Genomic DNA, 20,092 nt, shown 5'->3' with positions numbered 1-20,092 from the left:
CAGGAGCCCCAGTAATTGCAGTGTTGATCTGTTTACCCTCTGTTCTGTTTCTCTGTTAGCGTCACATCTTTTGCCCACTCATGAAAGGAGAAAATATTAAAGGAAGACTGGGAATTGTTTAACTTCCTTAAAATTAGCATAATTAGGTAAATAAAGCTTGAAAAACAAAATCATAACAGTTTTGTTTGTTTTTAACTTTATAAGGCTTTCTTACGGGGGGGACGCTCAAAAATACGTTCCATATCTAAGGTAAATATTTTTACGTTTCTTCCTTCATTTTTGTGACATTTTCATGTCTCTGGGTTCGTGAAGACTTTCTTGGAGAACTTCTGAAACCTAACAGACTGTGAATAATTCAGATGTCCCTGGTGGGACCATTTGGACAAGGACAAGAGCTATTACCATCTACAATGCCATTTCAGCAAGGAAAAGTGCACGCTACTCGCAGCACACCTCTTTATCATGGGAAATTCCAATTCAGCATTTTCTTTTGCCTTGGGGCTCTTCTGGTAATCACTACAATCAATGAACAAAACTGTTTTTTGCTCATTTGAGTCATTACATCACAAGACAGAAATCATTATGTGATTAATCAATGTAAAATTGCTGTAATGATTTTGCCTTTTACTAAATTATGTCTTTCTCAGCCATTTAACTCATGATCAGAAGATGTGTTGTTCTACCATGGATAAATGTCATTACTAAATTATCTTAATGCTTTACAATTAAATAGATCATAGAGAAAGGGGTTCCCCAGTTGACACTAAGACACAATTAAAATCAGCATGTGTTAAATTCTTGACCGCAGATCTCTTGGCAAGGATCCACACCAGATGGAAGCAGGATTTTGTTTTCCTGGACATTGCGACATCTTACTAGTAACCATTTAAGTGGGAATGGGTCTGTTTTAATGTTTTTAACTTGTCATGAACTAGCAATAAAAAACTAAGCCGTGATGGTGCCTAATTGAAGACAGAGATCATTATCAATTCATTTGAAGTCAGCAGGGGCCGTTCACCCTCATTCAGGACTGAAGTTTTAAACCGTACCGACTCCCTCCTTGTTACTTCACTGTGACTAAAACCATCCTGCCACATTGAAGGTACTTTTTGTGGTTCGCTTTATTGATACCACTATGCACACACTCTTCAAATGAAGATTTACAAAGAAGCATATGGAATTTCAACATTACAAAAGCTGTGGGAAGGTTTCAGCTTTAATGAGCTTTTTGCTCCTTTCTCAGCATGTAAGATGTGGCTGTATTTTGCATTTGTCACAGGTTTACTATAAATTCAATGTCCATAATTGTGTTTCCAGGTAACATAAACACCAAGAAAGAAATTAAAAATAGACAGTAAGTTTAAAGAAATAAGACAAACATTGTATTTTCTATTATTAAGAGACTTTTCTCTGTGAATTTACTTTTGGACAATGCATAATTGGAAAAAAATAATAATAATTGAAAAGAATAAAAGATATAGTTCACTAAACACATATTGACCTTTTGTGACAACATGGCCCAATAATGCCATATGGCAAAATTTCTGCAAAATTTAAAGTTATGGAATACAAAACCTTTCATAAAAGGGCACAATAAAATTGTTTTTTTTTTTTTATTGTTCTTTTTTTATATATTTTAACATACCAGGTACAACGTTCAAAGGTTCTTCTTTTTTTTTTTTACTCAAAATCATTTAAGAAATGAATTATAGATATATGCTTATCTGATAGGATATTTCTTGTCGTATATCTCAATCAAATTCTTCAACATTCATTTTTATCCATTTTCATAGCATGAAAGTACCTCGTTAGATTATATCATTCTCTATCTGTCCTCGAACGATCCCACACATCCAAATGAGTCGTAACTTCCCTGTTTATCGGTTCAATCGGGATTTGTCTAATGAGGCACTTGTCCTGTACGGCAGTCTGCTGTGTGTGTGTGTGTGTGTGAGTGTGTGTGCGCTGACGTAGAGGTGGGCTGGCAGAGAGTTAAGTGTAGTCTGAGTGCCATCAAGATAAGGCAAACATCAGAAGTCCTGAAGACAGTAGATAGCTCAGTCTGAGTACTGATGTGTACATGAGTGTCTTGTGTCAGATGATATCTCAGCGGAGGCTCACATTTTCATTCATTCTGAAAGCTCAAACTGATAGCTACTGCAGAAAAGTTGTAAAGTGGTTTCATGAATGAGGTATCACGACATCGCTTGGCACTCTCCAGCATCATTCTATTTTTCGTCAGATTTGGACGATCTGAAGCTGATCGCTGGAAAGCTGAGCGCGTATTGGACGGATCTTCTCCTCGAGCAGAAGAGTTGTTGTGAGAGAGTTTTGCAAAAGAGCACCAGCAGCAGCATGGATTACTTTTTATTTCGACTCTTCTGTTCTTTATCTTTGGCGTCGCTTCTAGTTCAAAGGTAAGAACTTGCTCAGTTGTTTCGTGTCAAATTTAAACGAGTGCATTCGTTTCTGCACGTGAATATTTACTGCACACATTTGCTAACAAACGTACACTAAATGAACTGCCATGATATTCTGTACTTAGGTGCATCATAAAACTTTCAAAAACAACAACAACAACAACAACAAAAAAGTTTTTAAAGTTTTGCACATCCGTTTTTGGATTTACATCTTTGGAAGTTTTCACTCTTTTGTAATGTAACTAAAGTATTGTCAGTGTCATAAAGTGCTAAGAGTTTCATTTAATATCAGTGAATCCACTTATATAATCCACTTTGCAGTTTATTTATTACTTAGGGCTATGTTATTATATTTTAGTTTGCAATTTAGTAGCTTATACACGAGCTAAGTTTGTAGTTGCTCATATATAGTTTCACATCTTATATGTGCTGGAAGGAGCTTCGCATCTGTTATTTGTCAAATAAACTCATTTGTAATAGTCTCAAATCAGCCCTTTTTGATGCCATATTTTCTGCATGTTTATGGTATCTATTACCAGCACATGGTGTATTTTGTAATAGTCATGAGCATTAGGCTCCTCAGTGGTACTTTTGTCACTTTTGGCAACAGCAGGTTTGTATGACCTAGTAATAAAGGATCTTTTGTATGTTATAAACACTTACACAATGCAAAAGAACACAGGGTATTTATTATTTATTACTTCTTTATTTATTACCTTTTTTTCGTGCAGATGTATTTGGATAATTGATAAGGTTTCATTCTGTCTTCTAGGGCAAACTCAAACGAGATCCTGGGACTAAAGATCCCCTTTGACCCCATTCTCAATGCCAACACGGTGTGTTTGACACTGCCCGGCCTGACAAAGAAACAGCTGGATGTATGTATGAGGCATCCAGATGTGACGGCCTCAGCCATACAGGGCATCCAGATCGCCATCTATGAGTGCCAGCATCAGTTCAGAGGACACCGCTGGAACTGCTCAAGTCTGGAGACCAGGAACAAGATCCCCTACGAGAGTGTTGTCTTCAGCAGGGGTAAGAAACAGAATGAACCTAATAAACCCATGTCGAAATAGTGATTTTTTTAGTTTGTGAACATTCTGGGAAAATCTTGTTTGGTCTTTGCTTCTCTTGGGACTGGTGTTTAGAAGTACAAAAAAATTAAAGTTGGTATATGTACTTTATTAACAAACTAGGCTACTTGTAATTTGGTTTGGTTAGCTGGAAATGGATCCATATTGGTGAAAAAATCCTTGAAGTTTGTATACTGCAAACACACATAAATGTTTGATAGTAGGAAAGCTTTATCAGCCATAGGCATATATCACTTCAAGAGTGGATGTAAATATCCTGCAAGAGGGCTTCCCTGGCCAGCTAATGCATTTTGCTCTGTGCCAGTGCAAGTGATGTGAATTTGCTTTCAGCATTTTCCCAACCCTCAGTGGCAAAAGCATAAACCTGTTTAGTTAGTTTCTGTAACCCAAAGTGACAGTTTCCTTCAATCTTTAATTCATTTTCCCACTTCCTCCACCATCAGCGCAGCCGGGCGTGCCTCTCACTTTAAATTATTTGTTAGATTGATTTGTTCCAGGTCTTTCATTGGCTTGGAAGGAAATCTAAAACAGCATTTCCATGTCCATGTCTTCTGGCCTGTGCCTAAGTGCCGTTTGCCCCCCATAGAATCATGAGAGGATTGTACGGAAAAAAAGCAGCACCGGCTGGTGTCGTGTTTGTGCGCGTGTGTGTATTTCAGCATGCAGGTTTCCTCTGCGTGAGTGTATATGTCACTGTTGGTGGGTGGGTGGTTTAATAGGTATGAGTGTCTGTGTGTTTTGAAATGATCAATTAAACACCATTCAGCTATCTCAGATCTTTGCTCCAAGCCCCAAGGGTAGCTCTGCCATCAGCAAGCATTTTTGTAAAACACAGTGAATTCCAGACACTGACTGCTTCACACCTGATTTACTGTAAGTCTTAAAGATGCATTAGTCATTAGTAATTGCCAGAGATGGACAAAACAGGACACAGAGGTGAGGCGAGGCTGCATTCACAGGCCTAATAAGACAAACCCCAATTTGCATTATAAATCAACATTAGTGGTCACACAAATTCATATGAATGTAGACAGTCAATGATGGAGAAGTAATAAGCTTTCATATTTTTGAGTTTCTTTCAGATCTTTGATATTAACCAGACAAGAGTTTTTCTTTTTTTTTTTGATGATTTAAACAACAGAAATTTTATACAGAAAGACTCAAAAGTCGTTATGTGTGTATATACATATTATGTAAATAAATTGTACGGATATTTGACATGAACCTCTTTTCCTTTTTTGATCAAATAAATGACGAATTGGGAATTTCATTGGCTTTCATTTTCTCATATTTCTCATATGTATTTTTCTTTGAAGTTTTTATTTTTATTTTTTATTTTGTTCATTTGTTTGTTTTATTTTCTCATATGTATATTTTTTTCCAATCTTTGATATTAACCAGTTGGATAAAGTTTTTTTTTTTTTTTTTTTTTTTTTTTTTTTTTAAATAATTTTTGGATGATTTAATAATTAAAAATAGGAATCTTATCTGTCGAGAGAGAGTGAGATTCATATGCTTTCAGATTTTTGATTATTTAAAAGGCAAGATAGGCTTTTATTTTTATCTTTATCTTTTTTTCTTTTTTTTTTTTTTTTGATAATGTTTTTTTTTTATGATTTAACGGCAAAAACAGGAATTTTATGTGTACTTAAGAGGGTCTTTTAATGATGAAGAACTGCCCTTTGGTTTTACAAAGCAGAAGGAACTATAAACTATTTAGCCTTTATGGGCTCTTTCATGTTCTTGAGCATGACCTTCTTTAATTCCCCATCTGCCCCGAAAGTGATTCAGGAGAGTCTGCTTTTATGATACCGCCATTTATTATTGTTTGAGACCATTAGTTTTCAACAAGCCTATAGCACATGCAGGCACCTTCCTCAATGTGGGAACCCTGGAGAGAGAAAAAACACTGTAGTTAAATATTCTTATACGAGAACAACACAACTTGCTACTGCTACATGTGGCTCTCGTGTGTTCAAACATATTTGCTGAGGAATTTCTTAAATCTTGTCGGAAAGCCTTAAAGTCTGCCACACTTCAGGTCCAATAAAGAGCACAGTGGATGAAAGCTGAAATCCAGATGAGCAGCATGTGATTAGTGTAGATCAAACGGCCGCTAACGGTAGCCAGGTTAATTGCAGCCACGTTTTTGAGCTCAGCCCAGAGCCTGTGTACAGATGTGCATGTCTGTGCTTAGCCACGCTAACAAGAGCCCTCTACACCTTCTCCATTGTTCCAGATTGTGCATGCTTTGAATGCTTAAGAGCTGTGCAGCATTCACTAGCTGTGTCCTGTGAGGTCTTCCTGTCGCTTATTGTTTGAAGGAATATACTGGTACTGCTTTTAAACATCAGGGCTCATGTGGTTTCTCCTCAAATATGATAGCATTCTTCTCCACAAAGCACAGAGAGAACAATTCCAGGGGCAAAGTGGGCAGTGGATAGACAACATTTGAGCAAGGCGTGCCTGAATAATCTCTTGTATTGTCTCTTTGGCAGGTTTCAGAGAAAGTGCGTTTGCATATGCCATCGCAGCGGCTGGTGTGGTGCACGCCGTGTCCAACGCCTGCGCCATGGGCAAGCTGAAGGCCTGCGGCTGTGACGAGAAACGCAGAGGGGATGAGGAGGCATTCAGGATCAAACTCAACCGTCTCCAGCTGGAAGCAATCAACCGGGGTAAAGGCATGGTGCACGGCGTTATGGAACACTTTCCCGCCGACACTCTCGGCCCCCAGGACTCCTGGGAATGGGGCGGCTGCAGTCCTAATGTAGAGTTTGGGGAACGCTTCTCCAAGGAGTTCCTAGACTCCCGTGAGACATACAGAGACATTCACTCCAGGATGAGACTTCATAACAACAAAGTTGGCAGGCAGGTGAGAGACGGCGTTACGTTGGCTGTGTGTGTGATGTGTGACACTAAGCCTGAATGAATCAGCAGTGTTGGATTGCATTTCCAAAGAGTGCAAAGGGATCAACTTACGCTCCCTTTCAAGGTGCGTTAAAACGTGGTGTTCAAAGATGAGCGCTATTTTTCTACTGAGATACTATAACCGTGTCCCATGTACTATAGGAGACAATAGTGGCTGAGTTCCTCCTTTTGATGTACCTAGAAGCTACAGATTTCCTCTGAGCGGTGGTTAAACATAAAGGGACGCTCATGTTGCAGCTGTGCTCTTGAAAGCTTCATCCCTTTCCGTTTTTCCAAGCGTAACATTTTTGTTTGTGAGTCATGTGATCGTTGGTTTTTCTAAAGCGAGGCCCTGGCATTGCGAGTGGTTTGTTGAACCTTTTGCCTGGGCTCCTGCCTGCATCTAAACATACAAGCTGGTGCCCCTTCTATGCTCAATTAGGTGCTCTCATGAACCTTTTCCGATCTCCACACACCCCCCGAACCACCTACCAACAGATACACACACACATGAGCAATAACTCTACTCGAGCAAAAGCAAACATGTGCTTCTCTGAAACGTGTTATCTTTGGATTTGGGAATGTTTAAAAGGCATTTAAGCTTTTTATCAAAATATGCCTTCCCTGGTGTTGCCTTTGATCCGTGAGTCCTTCCTGGTGGCAATGTGTGATGTAAGAGATCTAGGTCTTTGCCTGTGTTGTACTAATTAGATAATAAGAGGCAGATTAGTGGCACTGTAGAGCAGTTAAGTTACTGTAAATGCACTGAGAGGAATGACAGGACATGGATAAGGTAAAGAACTGATGGATCCTAATGGCCTTTCTGAATCATTGCTTGTTACTTGCGTTCCATCAAATCAAAACTGTCTTATATTTTAGATTCTTTACTCTTTGATTTGATAACATCTTTACACGCTCTGGATATTTTCCCAACTTCACGAGGAGCATTAAGAGCATTGTTTCCAACAGACCTGAGGGATCTTTTAAGTCATCTGGCCACTTGTTTATTGCTTTTTCTTCACTCTTTAGTCCAAGTTACCCATCCTAAAAATGTTTACTCCTGTAAAGAATATCATATAGGCATTTTTTTTTACACAACTAGTTTCAAACATAAGCATATAGATCACAGTTGTGTTAAGATCATGAGAAACCTTTCCAAATTTTTCACTGTTTTTATAGTTGTAACACAATTGTTCTTAAATGTTAGACTTCATAAATTATCTTCTTAAATTATGTAAGAAAACTGGAAAGAGTATCCTAACCTGGTTAGGAGTTGCAAGATGACTGCATTATGTAGACAGAGACAGAAACCATGCAAAAATAAGTTGGAATTTGTCTTTTTCATTATTTATTATGTATAATTTATTATTCCAGAGTGAGAGAAACAACTAAGCTTTTGAAAAAAAAAAAATGCTATCACTACAGCATTGCAACTACTAACAGAGGTGGTGAAAAAGTACATGTGGACCTCTTGCGTTTTGCAATTTTTCCAGTGCCTCTGTTAGTTATTTCATTGTTGCTTTGATATAAAACTTTCTCAAAGAATCTCATGTGGCAAGACAGTTTGCTTGTGCTGTTTAATGTTATTTTACTGTAAATGTTTATCCCCTGAACATCACATTACATTTTACTGATATATTATTTTGAAAACCTATAAATATTATAAATTCAAATCATGTGAGTTACTGCATTTCGCAAAATAGTACAGTCTAACAGCAGCACAAGTTATAGTTAAACTTTAAATATTAGACTGTGCATTTTCGTCAGCTATGAATAGTGAAACAAAGTTTTTGACTTTTTATCTTGAACAAATCCATAAGTCCATAAGATCATGAAAGTTAAGTGAATAACATTTTTTGAAATAAACCTTGCATGCATAACGTAATGCCATTCCTGTCATATTACTCTTGCAGGCCCACTATTGGCTAATTCAGTGGTTGAGGGCAGTCATTTTGGTTTGCTGTTGGCATTACTTCACAACGCTTAAATGTCACTTACTGTAAGAATTAAACAGTATTTGCTGAAACTTATTTTCAACAACATTAGATAAAGCTCTGAGTTCCTGTTGTTGGATTAGAAGTATTTGTACTATTTCTCTTCTTGTAATCCTGAGGTAACAAATTTGGCCGGCACTTTTATCCATAGAAACTTCCATTGCTTTTAATAGATACAGTACATTTTTACCAGTTCATGCATTCCCTGGGAATCAAAGCCATGACCTTGGCACTCCTAGCGCTACGCTCTACTGTTTGAGCACTATTTTAAGAGTTTCACTATTGGTTGTAACTTCAAAATTAGCCATTTAAACTGCTTTTGGTGTGGCAATGACAGCTCATCAGCTGTGCATTTTAGACGTGGGAGGAAAGATATCATCATGAATTAATCTGTTGTCACTCTTTATCAGGACGGTACAGAGCTAAAGTGTAAATGAACATGATAAGCTCTGATGGGCTTCACTGGCAGGTTCACATAGACAGAGTCGCAGATTGTTCATTGTTTGCTGCTTCCTCTTCTATAATTTGTCTCAGTATCGTTCCATCAGTTTTTTGGTTCCCTTGATTATGCAGACAAAACATCAGTCCCAAATAAATGAACAGATAGTAGCTGTGTTTGCCATCTAAAGTACTTCTACGAATTCTCATGCCCAATTCTGTCTCGCTCTATAAGCTTAGGCACATTGTTCTAGAGACTGTAAATTTGGTAAATTTCTAGAATCTTTGTTATTGATGAATTATGTCACAGTTTCGTAATTAATTATGATAATAAGCATGATCATTGTAGATTTTTTGGCAAGACTCAGAGATGACACTTCAAAGGATCTTTATGGTTATCAGTTTCTAAAATGATTCATGGTTATTTATATTGGGTGATCTATAAAGGATGCTGGAAGTTCAGGATTTCTGTCTGAGAAGCTCAATTAGGAGGTGATCAAGCTTTGATCAAGCTGCCAGCGAGGGTGTGATGTACAGAGAGTCACAATATTTGTTCTGCTCCTGCCAGTAAGCCTATTTGGCATCCAAACCTGATTGTCAGAAAACATACAGACAAGAAACGTTGCTGCTACCGAAATATGTTTCTCTTGGCAGGTTTTCTTGAGTCAGTGTCATCAAGATGAGAAAGAAATCTTCCATCTTTAATTAAACTCATTTTCTCAAAATTCATGATATATTTATGTTTTTCTCTTTTTAGCCCATTGTCTTTGGGAATTGGGTCCCATAATTTTGGCAGATGGGTGATGTGACATAGGGGTCCCGGCCGTGTAGAAGGGGACACGCTCTGTATCACAGAACTTTTTTTTATTTGCAAGGTTTGCGACCCAGCATTCCCTCACCTCCCTCCCCGAGAAAGGTAGTCACTTGTCGAGGAATGTAGTGACTTTTCTGGGATGTACATGTCGCCTCATGCCCACCCTCTGGTTCTCACGACGTTCAGTCTTGTTAAAAGCTCTAATTAGTGGCTGTTGGCTATTTGGAAACAGATGTTTGAAGCCTGCAAAAGATCAAACACAGCGGGAAGTAGAAAGATATTCGCCCTTCCTTCCCCAAATACAACTTTAAACAATTTGTCACTGGCCAGGGCAACACAGAGGGGAAAAAAAAAAGAAAACTTCATAACGAGGATCGATTTAATTGTATTGTTTTAGAATTTGCCATTTACTGCTTCTGCCAACATCATGTGGACCGGCAGGGCAAAAAGAACAGGGCATGTTATTATGTTTGCAGTAGTCGCCGATTACATGGCAACGTCTAGTGGGGTTGTAAATTATTTTTTGCATGTTTTCATTGGAGCTCCTTCCATTCAATGAAGACCGGTTGGAAAGCCAGGCAGCGTTTCTACTTTTAGAGCAAAGCAAGCAAAGGGCATGAGACGGTACAGAAACACAGTTTATAAGAACAATGCTTTGAACTAAAAGTATTAGTGACATTTCCTCTACATTTCCTTGCTATATACACCACACATGATTTAAATGTAAACATGTTTAATTGACCAAATACATCACATTCCGGTTACGCATCTATCCGAGACATTAATGAAGAGGTGTGTTGGGACACTGAGGTTTTGGTGGAACGCCTCCTCTAAAACATCAAAGGAACCAAGCAATACTCATTCAGCAATTCATCAAGAGCCATTAGATAGAGGATAAAGTTGTAAGGCACCCTGTCATCATTTTGTCCTAGATCTTAAGTGGACTCTCCAGCTTATAGCCATACCTAACGGTGTCTTACTGCGACTATAAGCCCTGAACACAAAAGTGCTCCACACATGATTGTCTCTGTTTGTGTTGACAGACACTAATATGTTCCTGCTTTTTTGGACTGGCATACAGAGATTTTAGACATTAATGTGGCTGTAAATTAGTGTTACTGACATCATGAAATAAAATTGACCTTTCGATTGAATGGCAACATTCTCACATTTCACAAATATAGCAATTCTGTTCCACATTGGAATAGCTGTGATGTATTTCTTGATTGGGAATTTCTATAGATAGTGGCATCAAATATATTACTGCGATAATTTATTTAAATGTGTATTTTTAGATGTGTATTCATTTAAATGCAAATAATAAAATAAGTGTGCTTATTTTGTTTTCTGAACGCATGAAAATGTGTGTTTTTATTTTTTTATTATTTTATCTTGTTTTTTATGTAATAAGTGTGATTATTTTGTTTTCTCAAGTGACTAATGCTGAGCATGTTTTAAGAGGAATAAATGGCAATGATTCATTAATGAGTCATTTAAATGCATTTAAATGTGTTATGTTTTTTTTGAATATTTAATTTAATTTGTTATCGGGGAAATCTTGCCACATCGAAACGCTGTACGGTAAGAGACAAAAAAAGTTTTTCTTAAAAAAAAGAATTAATATTTATTTTATCAAAATGTAATAACTTTATCCACTTGTTAAATGATGATTAAAAGGCGGCATGACAGAGAAAAGTCATTTTAATCCACATTATTATAGCCTAATATTTTTCACCCCAATGAAATCCAGATGAACAAAACAAAGTCCCACTCAGAAATGCAGCACATTAATAACAAGTTAAATGTTTTGCAAATGCTGTTTCAGTTTAATAGTCTTGAAAATATTCAGTTGTATCAATGGCTTGATTGACAGATCCCAAATAATTGAATATTATTGTAAAAGCTGCTCAGCTTAAATGTTAATGTTTGCATTGTTGATGTATTGTGAAGGAAAAAGCATCTGACATTAGGGGCTGTGCAACTGTTTTTGCTGTATACTGCCTGTGGTCCAAATGTGCTACCAATGTGTTTTACTTGATCTCAGTCTGGTGCCAGTTTATGGGCTAGCCTGTCTCACTTTTTCTTCAATTAAAGTGGCCCAGATGTGGCTCTCAATTTGCTCTGCACCAATGAAATTACAGCACACCCTTCAAAACATCCACATCCACTGCATGTCAGAAAAGAAAATGTGCAAATTTATAGGCCCTAATATGTTTTGCTTGCAGATCCATTTATAGTGGCTTCTGCTGTGTTACTGTAGCTTCTGGAGCAGCACATGTTGCTGTACACATTAAATGCTGACGAATAACTGCAACCCTTCTTCCACTGTGAATCTACTGTTGCCAAAGAATTGTCAAACCGAAAGATTTGCTCTCTGTAAGGTTGAAATATGGTTTGTTCTGTGCTGACACCCTCTTTAGATTTCCAGAACATCCTGTGATTGCATGCGGTTGCGCTGTAAATGTAGGTTCCTCTGCATATAAAGCACTGTATCCCTATAGAAACTGTAAGATACGTTGAAGCAAATGTGTCGATACAGCCTATTGTTTCACAAATTTGATTCTGTGCCAGCAGGGCAGTGCAGAGACTTGACAGGCTTTAATTTAAGGATGTTAATCTGTACATGGCAGACACAGCAATGCACTTCATCTGTAGCTCCTCAGGCTAGACGGTCTGCCAGGCTTCAGTCAGACGCTCCACCTCTCCACACACTCCTGACAGATTAACCTGTTGTCACTTAAGCAGGGCAGCAGCTTCCAAGAGAGCACTTCCTCTGTCTTCCTTGCTTCCTCTGCTGCCGCGCAGCCACACCACTCCTGCCCTTAGGTGCCGAGTCCAGGCTGAGGAGGAAGAAGAGCAATCAGACCCTGAGATCTTCCATCCCATCCCTGTAGTTTCCTTAGCATGGGCCGCACATGGCAAGAGCAGGCAGGTCCACTTCCTAACTGCTGGAGGTGAGGCATTTAAATTCTCAGCACTCAAAGGGAAAGGATTTGAATATCCTTATTTGTCTGTACCCACATCCCATTAGCCCTCAGGGAACTGATTTGGCTTCCTTTTGGAAGGCTGCAGTCTCTCGAAACAATCCCGAAATGACCTTGAAACAATGAAAAGGCTGGTGCTACACAGGGTTAATCCTTGTTTATGCATCACCAAGGGTTAATTTGAGTGCCACTGGGGTGTTCATATCAGACGGAGCGCGATCAGCCTGAAATTCTTGTGTCTGTGTTTTGTGAAAACAGTTTTGTAGTACCTGATTTGCCATTGTGGGCGTATTGTTGTGATTGATCGTTGTTATCTTTGGCCTCAATAAGGGTGTGATATCTGTTTCATATCTGTCTCTCTACTCTTTGAGCCCATTCATATAAAACAGACCTGCTCCATTTGCATGCGTACCTATGGTGGCTAATAGCTTGAAATAGAAACCACCGGTATGCAAACCGCATAGCCTGAAGAATTCACAATCTTCAGGGACGGGAGATGTCTGCTTTTGACAACTGCTGAAAGTGACCTGCGACTCGAGGTGAACGACAACAGTTGTCCGCCGAATATCAGAACATTCGGTTTAAGTAGGTTTCACCCCTGGAGGATTGAAAAGTTGCTTTGAGTCAATTCAAAAACTGAAAAAAATATGTCCTGGATCGTGACGCCACTGCATAGGAGGGGGAAACTGAAGAAATAAAAACATAAGCAATGGCTGAGTGACATGAACAGTGAAACCTAATCCATTGAGTTTTGACAGACAAAACTCAACTTATCTCTAAAGATGTTCAAATTGTGTTTTGTCCCATGGTGAGCGCTAGGAAGCCTGAGACAGCGTGAAATGTGGGATTGCAAAACCGTAATGTTTGTGCTAGTGTTGTTGATATGGGTGAGTGCTGGGGCATCTGTCAGTAGTGAGGGTGGCCCCTCTTCCTCTTGGTAATTGGATCTAAAAGTTTATAGCTGGGGATGACAGATGAGTGCATTGTTGAGAGAATGGGAGGTCTGAACTTGTGAGTAGGGCATCCTCATCTCCAACTCTGATGTCATGTGGTGAAACTTATAAACACAGAGAAAAAAAGTGCATGAGCAATACCTGGCTGAATAAATCTGTCAATAACATAACTCTTTAAAATAAATTTAAAAAAAAGGAAAAATTCATTTATTCAAAAATAAATTTATTAGCATGTTTTTAATTTCTGAATTAATTAAATTTGTTTTTGGTCTTTTTAACGTCAAAAATGTCATGGTAGTACAACTGTCCAGATTTTAGAAATAAAACTCATTAAAAAAGTTAAAACCTCATTAAGGATATTTTGGCATAATCATTTATTATTTTCTAGTATAAAATATATTAACAAAAGTATTTGAAAAAATGTTGTCAGCCAAATCAAAGTCATGCGGTCCAACCAACATGTAGAAACATGCAGAAAATATGAAGTAATATATGAAAAAAACCCATATAGACCCTCATGAAAACTTAATAAGCTTTATGAATTTATTCATTATATTTAATATGTTTACCTATTAATTAGGTACAACTCATACCTTCTGTAATTTAAAGATGGCGTGAATCAATGATTGAGGAATCATTTCTCACACTTGTGATATATGTAATATGAGAAGATGTTGCCATCAAAAGGTCACTGTTATGAAAAGCAAAATAAAAATTGTAAAAATGTATTTTTATTAAAAAAATAAACATTTAAAACCCTAAAAATATTTTTCCTTACCGTTTACACCCTTAAATGTCATTGACTCATCTATTAATATCTGTATAATTTTCCATTCATCACAAATCAGTGATTCATATAATAAAAGCTAAGATGATTTTTCGCTAATGCAGCAGCTTTAGTCATTGCATTGCAAGTTCTAGATTGCCAGCTATGGTCTAGATACTGCGGTTTCCAGATATTAACGTCTTCCTTGTTTGTTTTGCTTGTGTGCAGGTTGTGGTGGACCACATGAGGAGGAAATGCAAATGCCATGGCACATCAGGAAGCTGTCAGCTCAAGACCTGCTGGCAGGTGACTCCAGAGTTCAGAACGGTGGGCTCATTGCTGAAGGATCGCTTCAATATCGCCACGCTAATCAAAGCCCACAACAGAAACACAGGTCAAGTGGAGCACGCCCACCCGACGCACCGACGGAGAGCCAACGCAAACGATCTTGTCTACTTTGAAAAGTCCCCAGATTTCTGCGAGAGGGACCCTGGGTCGGACTCTGCCGGGACGCAGGGCCGGATCTGTAACAAGACCAGCCAGGGAATGGACAACTGTGAGAGCCTGTGCTGTGGCCGGGGCCACAACATCTTACAGCAGACTCGCAGTGAACGCTGCAATTGCAAGTTCCACTGGTGCTGTTACGTTGTGTGCGAGGAGTGCAGGATAACAGAGTGGGTCAGCGTCTGCAAATGAAATAAGCAATCATCTATTAAATGTACAAAAACAGACATTAAACATAGGGAAAGACTGAGAAATCCCTCCCTTTTGCAATGGACTGCCATTTCCATGATTCGAATGGAAAGCACAAAAACGGACTGAGATGAATTGAGTGCTAGAGAAGTGTGCACGTGTTTGCGCACTGCATGGGTCCAAGCACAAGATTTCAGACTGATTTTGGACTTGCACTGCATATAATTTCATAAAGTATTTTTAATTTAAATAAATTAAGAATATGGATATATTGTTGAGTAAAATACCAACAGAGCACTCATCTACACTACATGGTGTTTGTTTTATTTCAGTTATTAAAGAAATTAATGGCTCCTAGTCCTGTAATATAGCACCAAGCAGACGCATTGGATTCCGGTACATAAAGAAGAGAAATAAATATATCTAGATATAAATATAAATACCTTTGCACAGAGCCATTTTTTCAGAAGAGTTTACCAAATGAACTCTTAGTATAAAAACGGTATCATATACCAGTTAATATCAATTCAAAAAGGCCAGTGTGTCTTGTTTAAATTTCCAGTATATATAAAACCACTTTGATGCTGGCAAAAGTGTAAACTGGTCTTCATACTGTAGGCTTTTTAAGCACAGTCAAATGAATGGATTGCAAGCTGTGGATCAGTCCTGGTTACCTTCGGAAAGGACAACACTGTTACATGGATCTGGACATTTGTTATGGACAAATCTCATGAAAAACAGATTGTAAAAAGGATCTGAGGATACTAAATGTATGAAAGGAAGCTGGACTAAACCTCTAAAGATGCTTGTGTGTATGTAATTTCCCTGCGGACTGTTGGCTGTGCCTCTGTTCACTGTAACAGGAACATATTCACCAGAGCTTTTAATGTCAGTCAATAGATATTTAGACATATGTATAATCAAGTCCTGATCACCACACATGGTAGCTATAGGTCCTCTCAACTCACCAAACTTTTTATAAAAATAAAATATAAAAATTTTTGCCAGCTCATTCTTCAGGTGGCACACGTGTTCAGACATGACTATTCAACATTCAAAGTTGTTTGTGTTTTATGTCTTACATAAAGTAGTAAAATATCATATTTTATGGAAGTAACTGTTCATGGCCAGTGTAATAAACTTCTATATGTTTTAGATTTGTTTTTAGTTAAAAAAAAAATCATGAGGTTTCTGCAAAAATCATTACTTTGATCAATAATAATACATTCAATAACCTTTTGTATACTTTTGCCCATCTGAACCATTTTTCATAGTATCTGATGAAAATAAATCATAATTACATTTACCAGTAATTTTAAACTTTGTCCCATAATGAAAGAAGAAAGTTTGTTTGTTTTAATCTGCTAATTTTGTTCTGTTCTTCTGTTTTGCTTTGTTGTTGTTGTATTTATTTATTTGTGTGATTTTTTTTTTCTCATGTTAAAATATGACAAAACATCAAAAGTGCATTTGTAAAAATATACCGAGTCAGTTGAGTTTTGAGTTGTCAGAGTTAAGTTCTGGTTAATGTTTAATTTAGTTTGATTGTTTGCACATTTAGACCAATTATTCTGGAGAAAATGACTGACATGAAATACTGTGTGGGGTGAGCGCGATAATATGCATTTTTTTTTATTTTAAATGGTATAATTTGTAAGTTTGAATATATAAGTTATTTTATTTTGTTGATAACTTAATATTTGTAAAACAATAAAGAACTTAATTATAAATGGTTAAAGAGTGATGTTGACATTCCTGCATACTAGCTTTCACTTTCACCTGTTTTGTGTGTGCAGCAGGAAGGAAGAAAACCACACATTATACAGGACCGATGTGTTGATCATCATGCAGACCAATATATCCTATCGTGCATGTTTTTTAATTTATGGAAATCAGGAGAGAGAGAGAGAGAGAGAGAGTGCAAAAGAAAATTATAAATCATTTCTTCTGTTCTCTGGCAAAAGTAAACTATTTTTCATTTGTGAACTGCATGAACATTGAGGACAAGTACATTGTTGCAGCCTGCAGAGACATGCCTCAGGGCTTTAGTCAGTTGACAGCCATTTATAGAGTAGCAAAACTTATCAGCTCTGCTTTTATATAAACATGTTGCAGCATAAATTAGACAAGTAACCCTTTTAATCATTAATTGCCAAAAAGAACATAGTAAAGTCATTACTCATAAAGAGTATCATAAAGCTCCATTAGAGACAAGAAATGCACAAATAAAAGTGTACAGGATAATCTATACTGTACTATCATAATTATAAGATAAGTGCACATTAATATCTGGCCAAACAAGACAACTCAACCGATTGTATTAAACAAAATACATAAGAAAATCCTCATGTTCTGTATTTCGAGGGCCAAAACGCTGAATAAAAACAGCAGTTTTTAAAATTGATTACTTTAATTAGCATTTAATTTTGTCAGGACTGAAGACATTTGAAGTGTGTGATCATGTTGTTTTATAAATATATAATATTTATTCAAACATAGCCTTTTAATTCTGATGTCATATGTCTATGTGCGCAAAAAATATTCACAAGTATTAAATGCAATTAGAGTTGATGCACTGATTTGTAACAGGCAAAACAAAATTCTACACATTGAAGATTTATTTTTGAGCTTCATTTTGAACTAAGCTGAAGAAAAAAAGACATGATTTATGGTACTGTATTTACAGTATATTTGCACTGACAGTCAAATTCTTGGCAGACACTTTCATACCGATGTGACTTCTAAGAAAGAGCTCATTTGCATATATTGTGTCCTGTATATCATTCACTAAAGTGTTGTTTTCTGTGCGGTTGAAGAGCACGCTCTGTGCAGGAAGTTGATGCTTAGGGACTCATAGAGAAGTTTGAGAAGACATTGAGGGAAAAAAAAAAAGAGGTCAGCTGGGGAAAGCAGCCGATGGAAAACAAGCACCTTAGTGCCAATGCCTGATGTGAAATAAATGTTCTGCGTTTTTTCCCCAAGGGTGGATCACGTCAAGCTGATGTGATGGGCCAGTCTCTACAAGCACAGGACAGAACAGACAGAGAGACTGTACACACCAAGCAAAGCTCAGAATGACACAGTTTTTATTGCAGCCAGAGATAAGTCATTATTATTTTGTTAACTGAAGCAAAAGCATGACATGTGAGAGGCAGAGACCAAACCGTGTGTATTGAGACCTGTACACCATTTGGCCATGGTTGTTTCACTGTGCTAAAGAAATTATAATCTTGAGAGTCAAAGGCGCATTTAATTATCTGTTTGCAAACATAAGTGAACTTTAACCTGCCTACATGCTCAGAGACCACACATGAATGTTTGAGCAGGTATTGGTTTGCAGATACATGAGGAATTCAGCATGGAAAGATCCTGTGCAGGCAGATGAACACACTAACAGCCCCTGGGTGGTGGTTTACCCACACTTCACTGTCTGTTCTTCAACTGGTGTCATCATAAAAATAAAGTCAGTGTGATACAATTGTTCTGATATCATGAAGAAAACAAAAGAAAATCAATTCTTGAAAATAGGTAGTTTGCCATAATTTATTAATTGTATATCATCTTTAAGGTTGTTAATCATCGTGTTGTTCTTTTCCTCAAAAGATAAATGATAACAAATTAATAAAGAAAAAAATGTTTCTAATACCATTTAAAAGTTTGAGCTAAGAATTACATCATTATATTAAGCAAGGACATCCATGAATTTCCACAAAAATATTAAGCAGTACAACTTTTGTGTGTGTGTGTGTGTGTGTGTGTGTGTGTGTGTGTGTGTGTGTGTGTGTGTGTGTGTGTGTGTGTGTGTGTGTGTGTGTGTGTGTGTGTGTGTGTGTGTGTGTGTGTGTGTGTGTAACATTTCTAAAAACTTGTTTTCTGTCTAGATTTTTTCTATATCACAAATACTCTTATTTGTCACTGTCCTTTTAATGTTGCTGTCAACATGACTATTGCTTTGTCTATAATAAATATTGACGTCATAATGCAGAGGAAATCAGCCACATTCCTCTTTTATCAATGCTATCAATCAAAGGTTTTCTTGTGATTGTGCATAGTAATAATGTTTGGTAACACCCTTTGTTTGAATGTCAGACTCTGCATGCAATAGCTGCCCCTGAAATTCTGTGGTTCTGTGATGCGTGTGATTTTGTGAACATTCAAAATGAACAGGCAGGATTGAGCTTGTTTAAGATTTTTTCTTATTGTATAGCACACCCACCCCACCACTAGTCAGTTTTGGTCTGTTATACACTCATTCAATTCTCAACAATATTTGCTATTTGTCATCGTTTGTTCTTTCATTTTTCAACTGATTTCAGACTTGCAAAGCACATCTTAATGCCAGTAAAGATTCCTCAGCTCTCTAATGGCAACTATAAAGATTTTGGAAATCTGTAAAATGGTGAAACCACAAACAAAGGCAAAAAAAGGCTCAGTCAGAGAGAAGGTCCTTTGATTTGCAATAGGCCTCACAAAGATTAGAGCATGACGCACAGAGAGACAGCAGTAAGACAAAAAGTAATTCTCCACAGTCAGACACCAGAAAGGTCATGATACAAACAAGAAGCAACAGCAAAAAGAACAAAATATGGATACTTTAAATTATGATAAGAGTTCCTTTTCCTGCCATTGAACTGCAGCTAAAATGCCTATTATCTTGCCGTTTTATCAAATATTTTTATTTGCAAGGATTTATTCCAATGTATTCAATGTTTGCTTATTAAGTAGACAGGACATTTCATGAAAAAAAAGGATTTTCATTGCTCTTTTGAAATTAGATTGCAATAACATTCACACCACAAAGCCACCCATCTAACAAAAAAACAAAAGCTGAAAATGGGTGGTTTAGAAATTGTCATGGTTATGACATCAGAAGGATGAATATATGCTTCAAACGGCCACCCACAGTTATATAGCAAGGCCAAATGACAGATGATATGAGAATGAGGAGAAAAAAAACAAAAAACTTTTTTGTCTGCATATTGGTTTTATGCATTAAAAATTTTGGTAATATTTTCAACAAAAAGTAAAA

The 20,092-nt window shown here is 37.2% G+C and overlaps 1 protein-coding gene across 1 annotated transcript; it reads left to right on the top strand.

Annotated features, from left to right (window-relative positions):
- Nucleotides 1-1,988: 1,988 nt before the first annotated feature.
- On the top strand, nucleotides 1,989-16,767 carry LOC109095934 (protein Wnt-10a). Its single transcript, XM_019109603.2, has 4 exons — nucleotides 1,989-2,417; nucleotides 3,193-3,455; nucleotides 6,013-6,386; nucleotides 14,599-16,767. Exons 1-4 carry the CDS (start codon nucleotides 2,188-2,190, stop codon nucleotides 15,064-15,066), a joined length of 1,335 nt encoding a protein of 444 aa, XP_018965148.1. The 5' UTR covers nucleotides 1,989-2,187; the 3' UTR covers nucleotides 15,067-16,767.
- Nucleotides 16,768-20,092: the final 3,325 nt, after the last annotated feature.

The sequence above is a fragment of the Cyprinus carpio genome, chromosome A9 (assembly GCF_018340385.1).
Source record: "Cyprinus carpio isolate SPL01 chromosome A9, ASM1834038v1, whole genome shotgun sequence".
NCBI classification, from domain to species: domain Eukaryota; kingdom Metazoa; phylum Chordata; class Actinopteri; order Cypriniformes; family Cyprinidae; genus Cyprinus; species Cyprinus carpio.
This window is presented reverse-complemented; position numbering and strand designations above follow the sequence as displayed.